This window comes from Parasteatoda tepidariorum, chromosome 9 (assembly GCF_982258835.1).
Source record: "Parasteatoda tepidariorum strain Cologne lab strain chromosome 9, Ptep-v5.0, whole genome shotgun sequence".
NCBI lineage: Eukaryota > Metazoa > Arthropoda > Arachnida > Araneae > Theridiidae > Parasteatoda > Parasteatoda tepidariorum.
In genome coordinates, this window is record NC_141763.1 from 4704167 (window position 1) to 4718987 (window position 14821).

At 32.3% G+C, this 14821-nt stretch overlaps 1 protein-coding gene across 1 annotated transcript in view; it reads right to left on the reverse strand.

The window, feature by feature from the left end:
• Positions 1–14821, reverse strand: part of LOC107456274 (uncharacterized) — a 69549-nt gene that overhangs the window by 24424 nt on the left and 30304 nt on the right. The window contains exons 2-3 of the mRNA XM_043053805.3: positions 9924–10054; positions 3604–3830 (exon numbers count right to left, since the gene is read on the reverse strand). Of these exons, the coding sequence (XP_042909739.1) occupies positions 3604–3830; positions 9924–10054 (358 nt within the window). The remainder of the gene's footprint in view (positions 1–3603; positions 3831–9923; positions 10055–14821) is intronic.

The window sequence follows — 14821 nt, forward strand, 5'->3', positions numbered from 1 at the left end:
GTTAAATAGAAAAATCCCCTTTTAAAAAAAATTGACTGGGTGCGCAGCTAAATCTTTGAATCAAAAATAAGCACTTTTTAAAAACTTTTCAAGCACTTTACAAAAATTTTCAAGCACTCAAAAAATTCATTTTGAATCAATATTATTGAAAAACAAAAACGTTTTATGAACAGTTTTAGCATTAAACAAAAACTCAATAAGAAGCGGACGTAAATCGAAACAATCAGTACTTTCCCACATCACCGAGTGAATTCAACTTGACTCTGAACTCAGAACAAAAGTACCCTTACCCCCTACATCAAAAAAGTGTTAGAAGTAAAATAAAATAAACAAGAATTAAATTATAAATTAAAAAGAAAAATATTTGATAAGGATCTGACTCTATCCGAATTGGAGCACTCGGGTTTCAGTTCCGAGTGTGCGCGCATGCTCAAGTCATAACATGGGTACGACACGAAGTCCGTGTGAATGATGACATCCCATTTTTCGTGAAATGCAGGGGATCCGCCAGATATCACTGAAGGAAAAAAAAAATATTCGTGAAAAAAAGCACTTTTTAAAAACGCCAGCTGAAACAAGCACCTTTAAAAGCTTTTAAAAACGAAATCTCGCAAAAAGCACCTTTAAGTACTTTTTACAAACGCTACGCACCCTGCTTGAACAACACAAAACGGGTTTTAAATTCAGAAACACTAGGCATAATTAAAACAGCGATGGATGCACCTTTATCTTGTAAACTAGTATCTATTATTTATTTTATAAATCTTAACCATAAAAGAAATCTGCATGGAAAGCAAGAATAGAGCAAAACATTATCCAGTTTTACACTGTCATACATTTTCAACTAAAAAAAAGCTAAATTGATGTATAAATTGATAGCTGCAGTTATCACAAAAGTAATTTTTAACATACACTACCACATGCGTTCTTATTTTACTGATTCCCCTAAAATAACTTTTAGAGAAAGCAGTAAAACATTAAATAAAGTAGTGGCTTCGAAAATCAATTAAAGGTCATTTCCCCTATAAAATGCGTTAACAAGTTTGAAATGTTCTGAAATATTTTGGAAAATAGGGAAAGTAGCTCTTAACGAAAATTTCCTTAAATAGAAAATTCAATTCGTTGCTTAAAAAAATTAATAAATAGCATTGCTGTTAGCATTAGCATTGACTGTTTTGTATATTTAAAAAATTCAATTGATTTTCAAAATGTCATTTTCCTGGTATGTCACAAACAATATTTCCAATATTAACTAGCTTCAAAACTTCCCATTACTTATTCAATATCGTATTTTTTTTTTATCTCAACTGTTGTTTTCAAGAATATACGCAGAGGGTATTATTTACAAAAAATGTGTTGAAAATTATTTTTTCTGTCAATAATTTGTTTGTCAGACGAAAATCTGTCATTTTCCTGTCTACTTTTATTTACTGATTTATAACCAAAATCGATAGCGCCAGCAATCAATATCTTATGTTAATAGATTGCTTAGAATACCGTCCTATCTGAGCGCATCTTATTGTATGAATAAAGAACCAACTTTCCGGTTGGAAATACCAACTTTCTGGTTCAAAATCTATTTCAAACAATTTTTCAAGGTGAGTAGGTTTTCATGTTGTCATTTTCCTGTCTTCTTGAAATCGTAAATAACATTAACTACATAGATTTATCTGAATTATTTCAGGAAATCCTGCTGTTTTCTGCCGAATGTAAACGTCTTAGGCCAAAATGTTAAATTATAATAAAGTTAAATGCTATAAAAGGGCAAATTTGTCATTATCCTGACTGTCATTTTCCCGGCTTATGACTCACAGGACATTGACGTGTTACCAGAAAACAATATATAGTAAAGAGGAAAAGCAAATATTAACCTAATACCAGGCTTATACAAGATTGTAATATGCTTGAATGTGATTAAAGTTATTTATTTATTTAACGATTGATTATTATACACAATTTTATTCCGTACATATCAGCAACAAAAGTTTTTTTGATTCTTTCTACAGTGGATGAAAGAATTAATTTAAGTAGGGTAAACCAACCAGTGAAGGAACACTACACAGTGAAGGAACATTCCATATTTAGTGATTAAAGATAAGAATTTGAAAGTTTTTCTTTAGATTGATTGGTAACAATAACTTACTGTCAAACAATGGGTCAACAAACAATTAACTTACTGTCATCTAGCAATGTTTTGGATTAGCTGGTCACATAGACTTCTCTGGAAAAATGTTTTAATTTGTTATTATCTCTGCAACACCTTGTTTCTTTGAAAAAATTATAAGGTGAGTGTTTGTATTTTTGCGTTTGAAGTGGAATTAATTGCATGTAATAGTTTTATTTTTCTCACTGCGAAAATGAGAATTCAAAATATAGTTATAGAAGTTACGTTTTATTTTTTTAAGCATCATAGCATAATCAAGTACTGAAATAAGGGGGTGTTTATTCACTGGATCACCAAACGATGAAAAACCAGTGAAGGAACAAGTGTTCCTTTATTTGGTTTTTTCTCAGTTAATGAAAATAAAAGAAAAACTTTAATTTTTTTGCACCTTTAGTGATGTTTCGCATCAAAAGTATGTTAAAAATACAAAAAACAACTTCTAACCAGTGAAGGAACAGGCATGTTCCTTTACTGGGCATAGATTACCCATTGAATGAACAGTATGTGGTAATATGTTGAGACTTTAATTTCCAATTCATGATTGCAAAAAAAGTTAGCATTTTCCAAGTATTTGTATGTTATAATTTCAAGAATAGGCTTGCTTTTAGATATTCTTATGGCATATAAATTCATAAAGAGCATTAAAGAATAACCAAAAATAAGTGTTCCTTTACTGGGTGTTCATTCACTGGTAAGAGCTGTTCCTTCACTTGGTCTTCTTACTACTTGTTATTTGAACCTCCAAAACTTTAAAACAATATTATGTAAGTTCTCTACAATTTTTTTACATAATTTGCAATTAGTAGCAAATATGTTGACACTGTCATTTAACTGAAATTTACGAATTTCGAAATTAATATGATTTTTTAAAAGACAAGAGAAGCTTAAGTGTTCCTTCACTGGTTAGTTTACCCTAATTCATGGTTCATCTAACATAAAGGCTTAAGTTGAGTTACTTACTATTAGCTTAAAATCACTGTTATTCAAAATTTGGTGAATTTCTATATTATTTTTTTTCCTTGAGCAAATATGTAATTAAATAAATACAAAAAAAAATTTTTTGATTATTTTGAAGACTTTAAATTCGAAGAAATATTTTGTTCCGAATTGTCATGTTTCCAGAGAATCACCCATATACCAAAATGACAATTTGAGAAGAAGAAAAAATAGTATTCAGAAAAATTCTCTCAGTAATTACCTTTTCGAATTTCGAATTTTTAGTTACTGAACGGATTTAATATTATTGAATGCATGCACATCATAAAATGACTACTTTCCTATCTTGAAAAACATTTTATGGCAATTTTTTCATCTTTTTTTTTTTAGGTACTAGACTATTTTTTTGTTTCAGTTACAAGACACAAAATGTATAATAATAATAATGTATAATAATCTGTTGGAATAATAATATGTCATTACACAAAGGAAACAAAACATACCTTCCTGTCTTTGTGATGATCATTTCTGTTCCAAGTTCGTTAAATTTCTCCCACAAATCTTTGTTTTCTAGAATGCACTCAACGCGCAGAAGATCTTCGCAATTGCAACGACCCTTCAGCGTTTCCGCGTAAGGATTCGCCGATGCAGACGATTCCGGGGAAGAACGTCGCTTCACCTGCTGCTGAGGTTTCTTCGGACGAACATCCTCTTCGTTTACGTCACTCCCCTGCAAACACACACCCCCCTATTACTTAGTTATTCATAATAATGGGGATACATTTTGGATTTGCAAGTTTCTATGAAAACTCAATTATAATTGAAAAACTCGCTGGAATTTAACTTTTCATTAAAAAAATGTAACAACAGCGTCAGTTTAACACTTAGAAAGACTGAAATACCTATATTGCCCAAACCTATATTATATACCTATCTTGCCCAAGGGCAGTCAAAATGGTTGGATTGTAAAAAGAATAAATAATATGTAAAGAAATTTGTTTAATATTAATTTTTGATATTTTTTTGTTTACTATTTACAGTTATATAACAAGTTATTAGTAAATATTAACAATAAAAAATTGTATGTTGGAACAAAATTCTGAGAAATTGTGTCATTATATACATCATTGTTTTTCGAATTGAAATTAAAAAGCAATCAAAATGACTTCCTTAGGCAATCTAGTGTTAGGAACAGTAAAACCTCGCTACAACGATATTTTGGGGAGCCAATAAATATGTTGTTGTAGAGGGATATATTGTTATATCGAGGGCCTACATAATTTGGGGACGCAATAAGATTTTTTTTTTCAAATTTAAATGTTATACATGCATTACTATACTATAACTATACTATACTTACTATGCATTGCTATACTATGTACTATATACTGTGTATTACTATATACTATGTATTACTATCCTATGTACTATATATACTATGTATTACTATACTATATACTATGTATTACTATACTTACTATAACTATATTTATATATTATATAAAAAAATAAGATTAAATTAGATTTTTTTTTAAGTTTAAATGTTATACGTGTATTAACTGTAAATATGCAGTCGGACTTCGATTTAACGGACTTCCATTTTGCGAATTTCTCGAGTTAGCGAATTTTTTCGAGGAACCGAGAATATTTTGGAAATTTCTTCGTCAAATGACTTCCAAACAGCGAAGTGAATTTTCTATTTAGAGAAATTTTCTTTGAGATCCACTTTGCCTATTTCCCAATTCCCTATTTAACTTCCACTTTCCCTATTCAAAATTTATAATTTTCTCAGTTATAATTTTCTACAGCGAATAAATGTAGTCAAAATTTTATACAAAAATTTAGCGGTTTTTAGTTGAAAATGTTTATAGAATGATAGTGTAACACTGAATAATGTTCTTGCTTTTCATACATATTTCTTTTATGGTTAAGATTCATTAAATTAAATAGTAGATACTACTTCGAAAGATAAATGTGTATCCATTGCTATTTTAATTATGTCTAGTGTTTATGAATTTATAACCCGTTTTGTGTTGTTTAAGTATTTCAAAAGATGATTTTTGTTTTTAACGAATTTTCCATATAACGAACTTATTATCGGGATTTAGCAACTTCGTTAAATAGAGGTCCGACTATATTTATATATTAGATAAAAAAATTAATTTGCTGAGTGTTAATTATGGTTAAATATTAAAAACATTTGAAATAAATTCAGAAAATAAGATTGTAAGCATACCAGAAAAACGTTTTTATTGAGAATAATCTGATATTTCTTTTGTTTATTCATTTTTTTTTACTGTCAAGTTAACCCACAAAGCATGCATTGAAACCAAAGCCCGAAAATGTATTTCGTTTGTAATGGGTGCTCCCCCCCCCCTACACTCTACAGAAAAAATTATTTTTCAGATGTTAATGTGACGCTTGTGGTCATGATCAGCTTTTAACATAAAGGAATCAGATACGAAAGTTACATCTGTGACTTCCTAAGAGAAGAGGGAGGCAATTCTAAGAACGGAAGGTCTTCTGGTGGTCAGCCGTGAGTCTTCTTTTGTCAGAAAATATTGAAAAAATGTGGCAAAAGATGATAAATAAGATCTTTTTTACATTATTTGAAAAGGAGGAATAAGGAATGGAGAGAATGGAGAAAATAAGGCTGAAATTAGGAGAGAAAAAAAAATCGCTTTACAGGGGTTTATTGCGTCAGAGAATATGGTAATTTTGAGAGGAGCATTGACATTAATTCATGCTCAAGTTTGTCGGGACTACGAAACATTATCTTAATAAAAGAACGATCGATATCCAATCCAGTACCCCCAGAGGTATTGATTTGTTATGTGAACATGGAGGACTTTTGCGACTCGACAGATTTAATGTGCATCAGTCACTTTACTACGCGGGGAGTCCTCGGCCGGCTGGCTTCGAGCCCATGATTTCTCGAACATGGGCCCAGCGACCTACCCACTAGGCTGTCGAGGAGGTAACAGGTAGAATTCAAGATGTTTATAAGAAAATAGATGGTCTCTTAACGGACAGGCCCCCGTAAAGTTCCGACAGTGAGGTCCGAACTCAACATGTTGATCAGAATCAGACGAGCGGAAGACACTTTCGGAGGAACAATGGATGGTGACTCATCGGAAACACGATAAGAATTCTAAAATGATCTTGAAGAGACATTATAAACAATTTCTTTAAAAGAAGAAGGAGGGAAAACGAGCCTTTAATGGACTCATATTCTATTTCATCTCCCGCATATCATTCGAAACGATCGTAGATAATGTTTCGTCACACATGCTACAAAGATAATGTTTTTGATGCATCGTCACACATTTGTCCTTCTTGAACGATTATTTAAACACGGGGCCAAATATAAATAATGACAGTTTTTTTTACATATTAATTAAAATGTCGTCACTATTTACGCAAAGTCGATTTATCCAAATCAAGATTGTCGAGGTCGCGTGATAGTGATCGTTTTAGTTGGAGTGATGATTTTCACAGATTTCGATGCTTTAAATTTGGATTCGTCGCTGCTTCTATTAAATTTATTTATTTTTAAAAAAAGTACACAATTCTGACACAGTGAAATAGAATTGAACAGTTTTTATGTTCATTCAAGAAGCAATAAAAGAAAAATCTTCCATGAAGCAGACTAATTCTGTAAATTGTGAGAAGTGAAATTATATTAATTTTACTTTTTGAGTATTTTGCCATATTTGATTGTTGTTGTAGTTCATTCACGCCGCATTAGAGCTGCACAATGGGCTATTGGCGACGGTCTGGGAAACATCCCTGGGGATGATCCGAAGACATGCCATCACAATTTTGATCCTCTGCAGAGGGGATGGCTCCCCCTCTTCGGTAGCCCAACGACTTGCGCGCGAAGTCGAGCACTTTACGGTAGAGCAGTTTAACGAGAACCCATACAGCGCACCCTCGGTTCTAACGCAGACTGATCCAAGTGGTCACCCATCCGCCCACTGACCGCATTCAGTGATGCTTGACTTCGGTGATCTGCTGGGAACCGTGTCTTAACGATCAGTCCACTGCGGGACGAAGAAAAGTGTTGAAAGAAGCAATAAATAAAAAGAAACGAAACTTCAATGAAGTGGGCATGCCATGAAGCAAACTAATTCTACAAAGTTGTGAGAAGTGAAATTATGTTAATTTTACTTTTTGCATATTTTGGGATATTTGATAACATCTTGAAAAAATATTTTGTACGCAAGTATAAAATTTGTTTAGCCAAGGATAAATTCTGTAAAAAAAATAATTTTTGGTCATGACTTTTATATCATTTTAATGAATGTAACTTCATTTTTAAAGGGTAAAATATAAAACGTGAACACAATCGATCGAATAGTCTTTGAGTCATTTTAAAAATATCGTCCATTCAAAATTTGATTTCTCAAAAGATCTGCTGTCCCAAGGACCACTTGTTATTATTGGATGGTGGTAATTTCAAGGGTCTCGAACCAGTTGACGCTGGACATGATTTTCTCTTCCCTTGATATACTTCTTATAATTAAGAAACAACACTCAAGCACCTCTATAAATGATTATTTTTCAGGGTTTGCTTATTGAAGGAGGTGACTTCGGTTATATGAAACCAACGAATTAATCAGACAACACAGTTTTAAATACAGTCGAACTTCTATTTAACGAACTTCCCTTTTACGAATTTCTTTATTTTGCGAATGTTTTCAAGAAATCGAACACATTTTGGAAATTTCTTCGTAAAATAACTTCCAAATACTAGAAGTGAATTTTCTATTGAACAACCTTTTTTTCGGGATCCACTTTCCCTATTTCCCAAAATATTTCAGAATATTTTAAACTTGTTAACGCATTTTATGGTGGAAATGCCCTTATTTTGATTTTTGAAGCCCACTTAACTTTTAGAGAAAGCAGTAAAATCCCTTCCCCCCCCCCTTTTTTTTTTCTTTCTTTTTCTCATTTCAAACGAAAAACTCATTAACGGATTTTATCAGTAGCCATTAAACTTAAGAACGCATGTGGTAATGCGTGCTTGAAACTACTTTAATAATTAATGCAGCTATAATTTTACTCATAAATTTTGCTTCTTCTTAGTTGAAAATGTATGCAGCATGATAGTGTAACACTGGATAATGTTTTGCTCTATTCTTGCTTTCCATGCAGAAGGGTGTATCAATTGATTTTTTTAATTATGTCTAGTGTTTATGAATTTAAAACCTGTTTTGTTTCGTTTAAGTATTTCAAGAGGCGATTCTCTATTTGACGAATTTTCCATATAACGAACTTATTATCGGGATTTAGCGACTTCGTTAAATAGAGGTCCGACTGTATTATGGGTATCAATTGAGACCCTTTTGACTTCCTAACATCCAATGAATAATTAGAAAGGAAAACTTGTTTTACTTTTAACATGAATTAACAACTCAGGATGACGAATTAATTATGTGTAATGGAGTCATTTATTTTACTTTATCTTTCGTTCGCTCTCTGCCGCAGATAAGAGACTTTTGCGTGTAATGATGACATGACACTTGATTGCTGTTAAAATCAGCAGAATAAGCACGTTTAAAAAAACGTTTATTTTAAGAAGATAAAACTGCTGATTTCTCCTGGTGATTCTGTTGTGTAGTTCCCCATCTGTTGCACAAAATCACCTTAAATCAACTATGTCAAAAATGCCATTTTTTTCACGAAGGAACAGAAAAAACAAAAAATGAAGGCATAAATAAAAGGTAACAAGCAAACATCTCCGTTTTTTATAGACTCAAAGGAAAATCAAAAAAATTCAAAATGACATATCAGTGATTAAACACGTTTAAAAAAATCCAGCTTTTCTTTTTTAATCGAAACTGATTTTTTTTTAAGCTGCCACTGTGGGGCAGAAGACCATGATCTTTGGCCAAAAGTCAAAAATTAAATTTCAACTAAAATATGAGTTGAGAGTATTAATATAGCCCAAATTAAGTATTCATAATCATTCATTCAAACATTATAATTTACTTTTTGGACCGACGACAGTACAATGTAATAAAAAATAAGTTAACAAAAAAAATTTTTAAATGTCACTTTTAAATTTTTATTTTAGAAATATATATAGGAATTTCACCTTACTGTTTACATTTTTATCAGAGTAATTAATCTGAAATTATTTTACAATTTTTCAATGTGTCGAATTAGTTAATACTCTTGACACACATATAGTTTATATCTTATCATTTAACATTTCACAATGTTTGAATGACTTTAGAAACTGAGTTCCAAAAAGTTCCACGAGGTAATTAGCTAAACTTTTTTTTGTCGTCTTCTTTGATGTTTCTTCTTTTGAAAAAACCTGCCCCATTTTGCCCGTATGGCAAAGGTGGACTATAAATATACCGAAAAACAAAAATTATGTTTTTTTCTTCACGTGTTAGCGTTATTTTGTAATATTACTTCGGAAATATAATTTGCTTTTCATTTTCAATATAAAATGACGAAAATTATTATATTTTCATTGCTATATTTAATTATTTAAACGTACTATATTATTATTTTTTTTATTTGCTCACCCAATTTCAGCCGCCATTTTGTTTGTTTTTTGGGGTATTTTTAGTGTATTTCAATATTTCAACTATGAATTCAATTTACCTGCACATAAAAACCTCTAAATGCAAATTTTGAAACAAATTTTATCGAAATACTAATTTTGGCCACGAAACCTTGGATGCTGGCCCACTGTGAGCTGTAGGTATCACACATCAAAAACTTCCTTTTTTAATAAGTGCGAAAAATGGAACAAACGTTATTTTAGTTGAGATGTTTTAAAGAGGATGAATAAAAGATATCTTACCTCTTCTACATCTTCATCTTCTTCTGGGACACTTGATGCTGGCGTGGATCGATCCCTCTTCTGACCTCCTCCGATTCTGTCCCACGTCCCACTACTCTCCGAATCGGACGCCGCAAACGACAATGCATCCCCTACAACAACAGAAAGGATGGAATTTATATAGTGACAAAACTCATGGAATATCAATATGCAAATATCTAGATTGCGGTATATTATCGTGTGCAAATTGTATAGATGACGCAAGACTGGAATGAACAGACTTGCAATGATAGAGCTAGACGCATGGGATATTCCACTTCAGAAATTTTGAGGGAATTTACCATTGCTAGATCTGCAGGGTACCTAATTTCATGCATAACCTTCCCTTATGGACAAGGCAGTGGCACTCAATGACAGTGTTAACAGACAAATTAGAATGTGTGGAATAATCGCAAGCACTTAATCGATTAAAATGGCACCCATTAACCATAATATCAGTCGTGCGTTGTACAAAAATTATGAAGCATTAACAGCATGACCTTCTTTTTTCCATTTCTCCTTTGGTTTTTTAATATATATAGTTTACTTTTTTACTTCAGTTAGTACTTATTAACAGAATTATTTAAACATTATCGTCAGAAACGGTATGACGATTTTTTTCATTCTTTCTAAACGAATGAGTACCCTTTTTCTATTGATTTTCACTTTTTAGTACACAGTTTATTTTATTTTTTCAATAAGTACTTATTACCAAAATTAATTCAGCATCACTGGCGTCAATTATAGATTGGAGAGTTTTTACCTTTTTATTAAGTCAAATAGTATCATTTTGTGTGTTTTAGTCCAATAATCCTTTCATATCTATTAGTAGCTATTACTTTACCTGTTATTAATTTAACATATTAGTTACAATATTAACACATTATTAGTACCTATTATTAATTGAACTTCATTGGTAACAGAAATGGTGCGACAATTTCTTACTTACGATATCTTCATTGCTTATGTTTTTTAAAGCTCAGCTTAATTTTTTTTTCAATTAGTACTCATTACTAAAATTAATTAAAGTTCATTGGCGGCAATAATAGTTTGGTGATTTTTTTTTCTTAATTGAATTAATATCATTTTTCCATGATAATTAATCAGAATCTTCTTTTTTTAAATTTCAATTTAGTATGCATTAAGAAATTTAATGAACCACCACAAGCGTCGAAAAGAACCGTTTCTCCAATAATTTTTACCTTTAGTAAAGAGATTTTTTCTTTTTTTATTTCAAGAATTTTCTATTTCCTAAACTGAAGGCCGGGATAGTCTGGTTGGTAGGGCGCTGGGCCCATGTCCAAGAAGTCGTGGGCTCGATCCCCGCCTGTCGAAGACTCCCCTCTCAGTAAAATTGTGACTGATGCACGTTAAATCTGTCGAGTCACAAAGTCCTCCATGTTCCCATAGAACAAATCAAAACCTCTGGGGGTACTGATCCAGGAGTTTCCTTGTCTTCTGGATTGGGAACATGTTTCAAAAGTAGAACTATGAACAAAAATAGCACGCGAATAGCTTTTGGAAATACACTCATGTCCAAAAATTAAGAATTAAAACAGAATCAATCAGAAGTGTACGGTTGCAAAGAAGTAAAACTGTTCACAAGCGTTCTGTAAGTGCCATAACAGAATAATTATGACACAGACATGATTTTTGGTGGAATTATCGGCGAATGTTTCTCAGATGGAAGTATCAGAGGAATGCTTGGCTTTGGTATTAATGCCAAGATGATGTTAGTAGCCGTTACAGTAGAGGTTGCAATGGAACGTTCTTTCTCGTCAGCTATCTACACTCACGGGTACCACAGTTTCAAGCGCGCAGAGTCATTTTGGAAATATTGTAGGCCGCCTATTGGCTTATATGCCAGAACTCATACGTGTTCCAGCCTGGAGTAGAGTCTGACAAGAAGTCTGATTCGCAGAATGCCATGAACCAAGATGAGCATCATTGAAAGATGCGGGGATGGCAGCACTGGATCAAATCGGAACCTAAATGAAACGGGACACCATTCTGAAGCAATATGCTTAGAGTAGGAACAGAATTGGTGTCCTAACTGATGCAGCACGTCCATCACCTCTAACAAGGCGTACCAGAACTGAGCAACCGATCACAGTAAAATGTTAGAATCCCCTTCGCTCTCGAGATGTTTTCCTAGTTCCATATAACGCATCAAATCTCCAAGAAGGCTAGTTTATCCTTATGGATCCAAATGACAGGGCAACAGCATTGATCGTTATAAATTCAGTCGATTGTCCGACACACCGGTTATAAAATAAAATCGATCGATAATAAGTATGCCTAAGGACCCTGTATTTTATCACATGTATTAACCACTATACCAACCATTAAATTTTTGTGAAGTAGATATTTTTTATAATTGCTCCAGGCCGCGATTGTTCAGGGGATAGTTCGACGCCCAGCGATGTCTGGTAGATACCAAGTTCCGGCTTGTACTAAACACAGTTCAGTGGTAGACGGATCATGGGTCCCTTTGCCCTCAGGCTAACCGTGAGAGGTTTCAGTGGTCTTTTATCTCCATGTAACGCAAATGCGGGTTAGTTTCCCCAAAAAGTCCACCACGCAGGCAAATTTCTCCCTATACTTGATCCAGGATCTCCCTATACTTGACCATCTTCTGAATTGGGTTCAAACTTACAAGGCTACGGGTTCGAACTTTAGTAGTCGTAAACTCAAACTGTTCAACGACGGTTAAAAAACAAAATTGCTCCAGGGAGAAAAAAAAATGTTTTTTGTTCTTTGCTTAATAGAATTCGCTTTAAGAATAAATCACGTTTTTCTTTGTTTCTGCATCCCGACATTATACTTAATTTATTATGAAAAACTCATTTGATAGTGCGGTCACACGTTCGTGTTGATCGTAGAATTTATCTGACATTACGAATAAATATTAAAAAAACGTGCACTAAACTCCTGAGAACTGTAATTTTCTTCTGCGATTTTTAAACCAATTAAAAAAATTCAATTCTACAAACTTTTCTTCCTAACAATCTGATCTGATCGAAATATTAGAACAATTTTAAAGATCGGGGATTAGAGGTAATCCTTTCACCCACTCTTCTAATTTCAGAGCACTAGACCTTTCTGGAGTTGTAAAAGAAACACACAGAGAAACTCTTTATTTTATTATTCTGGCCAGGGGTTTCCAATTTACATGAGGCCGGAGGCCACAATTAAAAATACCGGTCAAATAGCGGGCCGCAACCCTATCAAAATTTTATATAGGACTCTTTTATGTTTAAAGGAACATTAAATATTACTGTCAGATTTTTACCAAGTTGTACAAAACATACGGTTTGAATTACAAATTAAAATACGAAGTATATTTTTAAGCAACACACAGGATAAAATTTGTATTTGAATAAATATTTTATTGGGTGCAAAACCTGAGAAATAAATATTTTTGCACCTTTGGTATGTGAAATTTCGCAGAAACGAAAAAATTAGGTTTTTTTAAACGAAAGAAAAGTATTTCAAACCCCAACAGATTTTTTACGAAAATTGTCCGCAAAAAAATGACAACTAATATATTTTAGTTCGCGGCCGGATGCCGTCAGTTGGTAACCACTGTGTATATATATATATATTTATATATATATATATATATATATATATATATATATATATATATATATATATATATATATATATATATATATATATATATATATATATATATATATATATATATATATATATATGCGCAGGTACCTGGTCCCTGGTTCGATCCTCGGGCCGGACAGGGTTGACTCAGCCTTTCATCCCTTCAGTGGGTCGATAAATGAGTACCAAGCATGATTGGGAACTAAACACTGGGAGTTCTGCTTTCGGCTGACCACCTGACCGGAACATCTGCTTCTCCACCACAGAGCCCAAGGTCAAGAAAACTGAGATGGGCACAGTAGGCCTTGGTCCTCTAGGGCCGCTGAGTTTAGTTTAGTTTAGTACAAAAGTACTTAATAACAAATTAAAAAAGGTAGATTTTTAAAAATATTTAATTGCACATTAAAAAATTCTGGCTACGATAACTTTAATGCGCACCCATGTATTAAACAATTAAAGTGCAGCAGATATCTAATGGTTAAGATGTAAAACTTTAAAAAGGTTGGTATTAAAACTTACACAGTAGCACACAAAATGTTCAATGACCAAATTGAGGTTTGTCTGCTGCAACCACCAGAGAATAGATATTTATATTTAAAATTTACAGATGTAAAAAATTTCGTCCGAAATGAGTGGTTTCAAAAAAGTTAAATCGGAGAATTTCTTTGAGAAAATTTCTGATACGCACACGGTAAATTATATTCACAAAATACAAAAAGAAAAATTAAAAAAAAGACGAAGTGAAAAAGAGCAACATACACGATTATTTTCGCATTTGAATAAATATTTTCTTGGATGCGAAACCTGATAAATAATTTTTTTGCACCGTTAGCATGTTAAATTTCACAGAAACGAAGAAATTGGGTTTTTTTTTTTTTTAAGGAGAAAAGTATTTTAAACCCATATGGAATTTTTACGAAAATTGTCCCCAAAAAAATTAATTTTAACTCATTAATTTTGGTTTATAGAGTGCATAGTTTATTTTTTTAATTTCAGTTATTTAATTATTTTTTTTAATAAATTTTAATTTCAATTCTCAAATTTTAAGTGCGCATCGTTGACAGGAAAAATTATATGGCGATTTTTTACGTTTCTCTTAAGCGAATTACTATCATTCGTCTACTTAATTTTGCTTTTTTAGTTCATGGATTATTTTATTTTTGGTTATTTTTCGGTTAGTAAGGCGCAAGTAAATTCAACCCCCTTTTTTTTCTTTTAACTTTTTTATGTATTTAACTTTTTTGTGATCATTCGTTCTG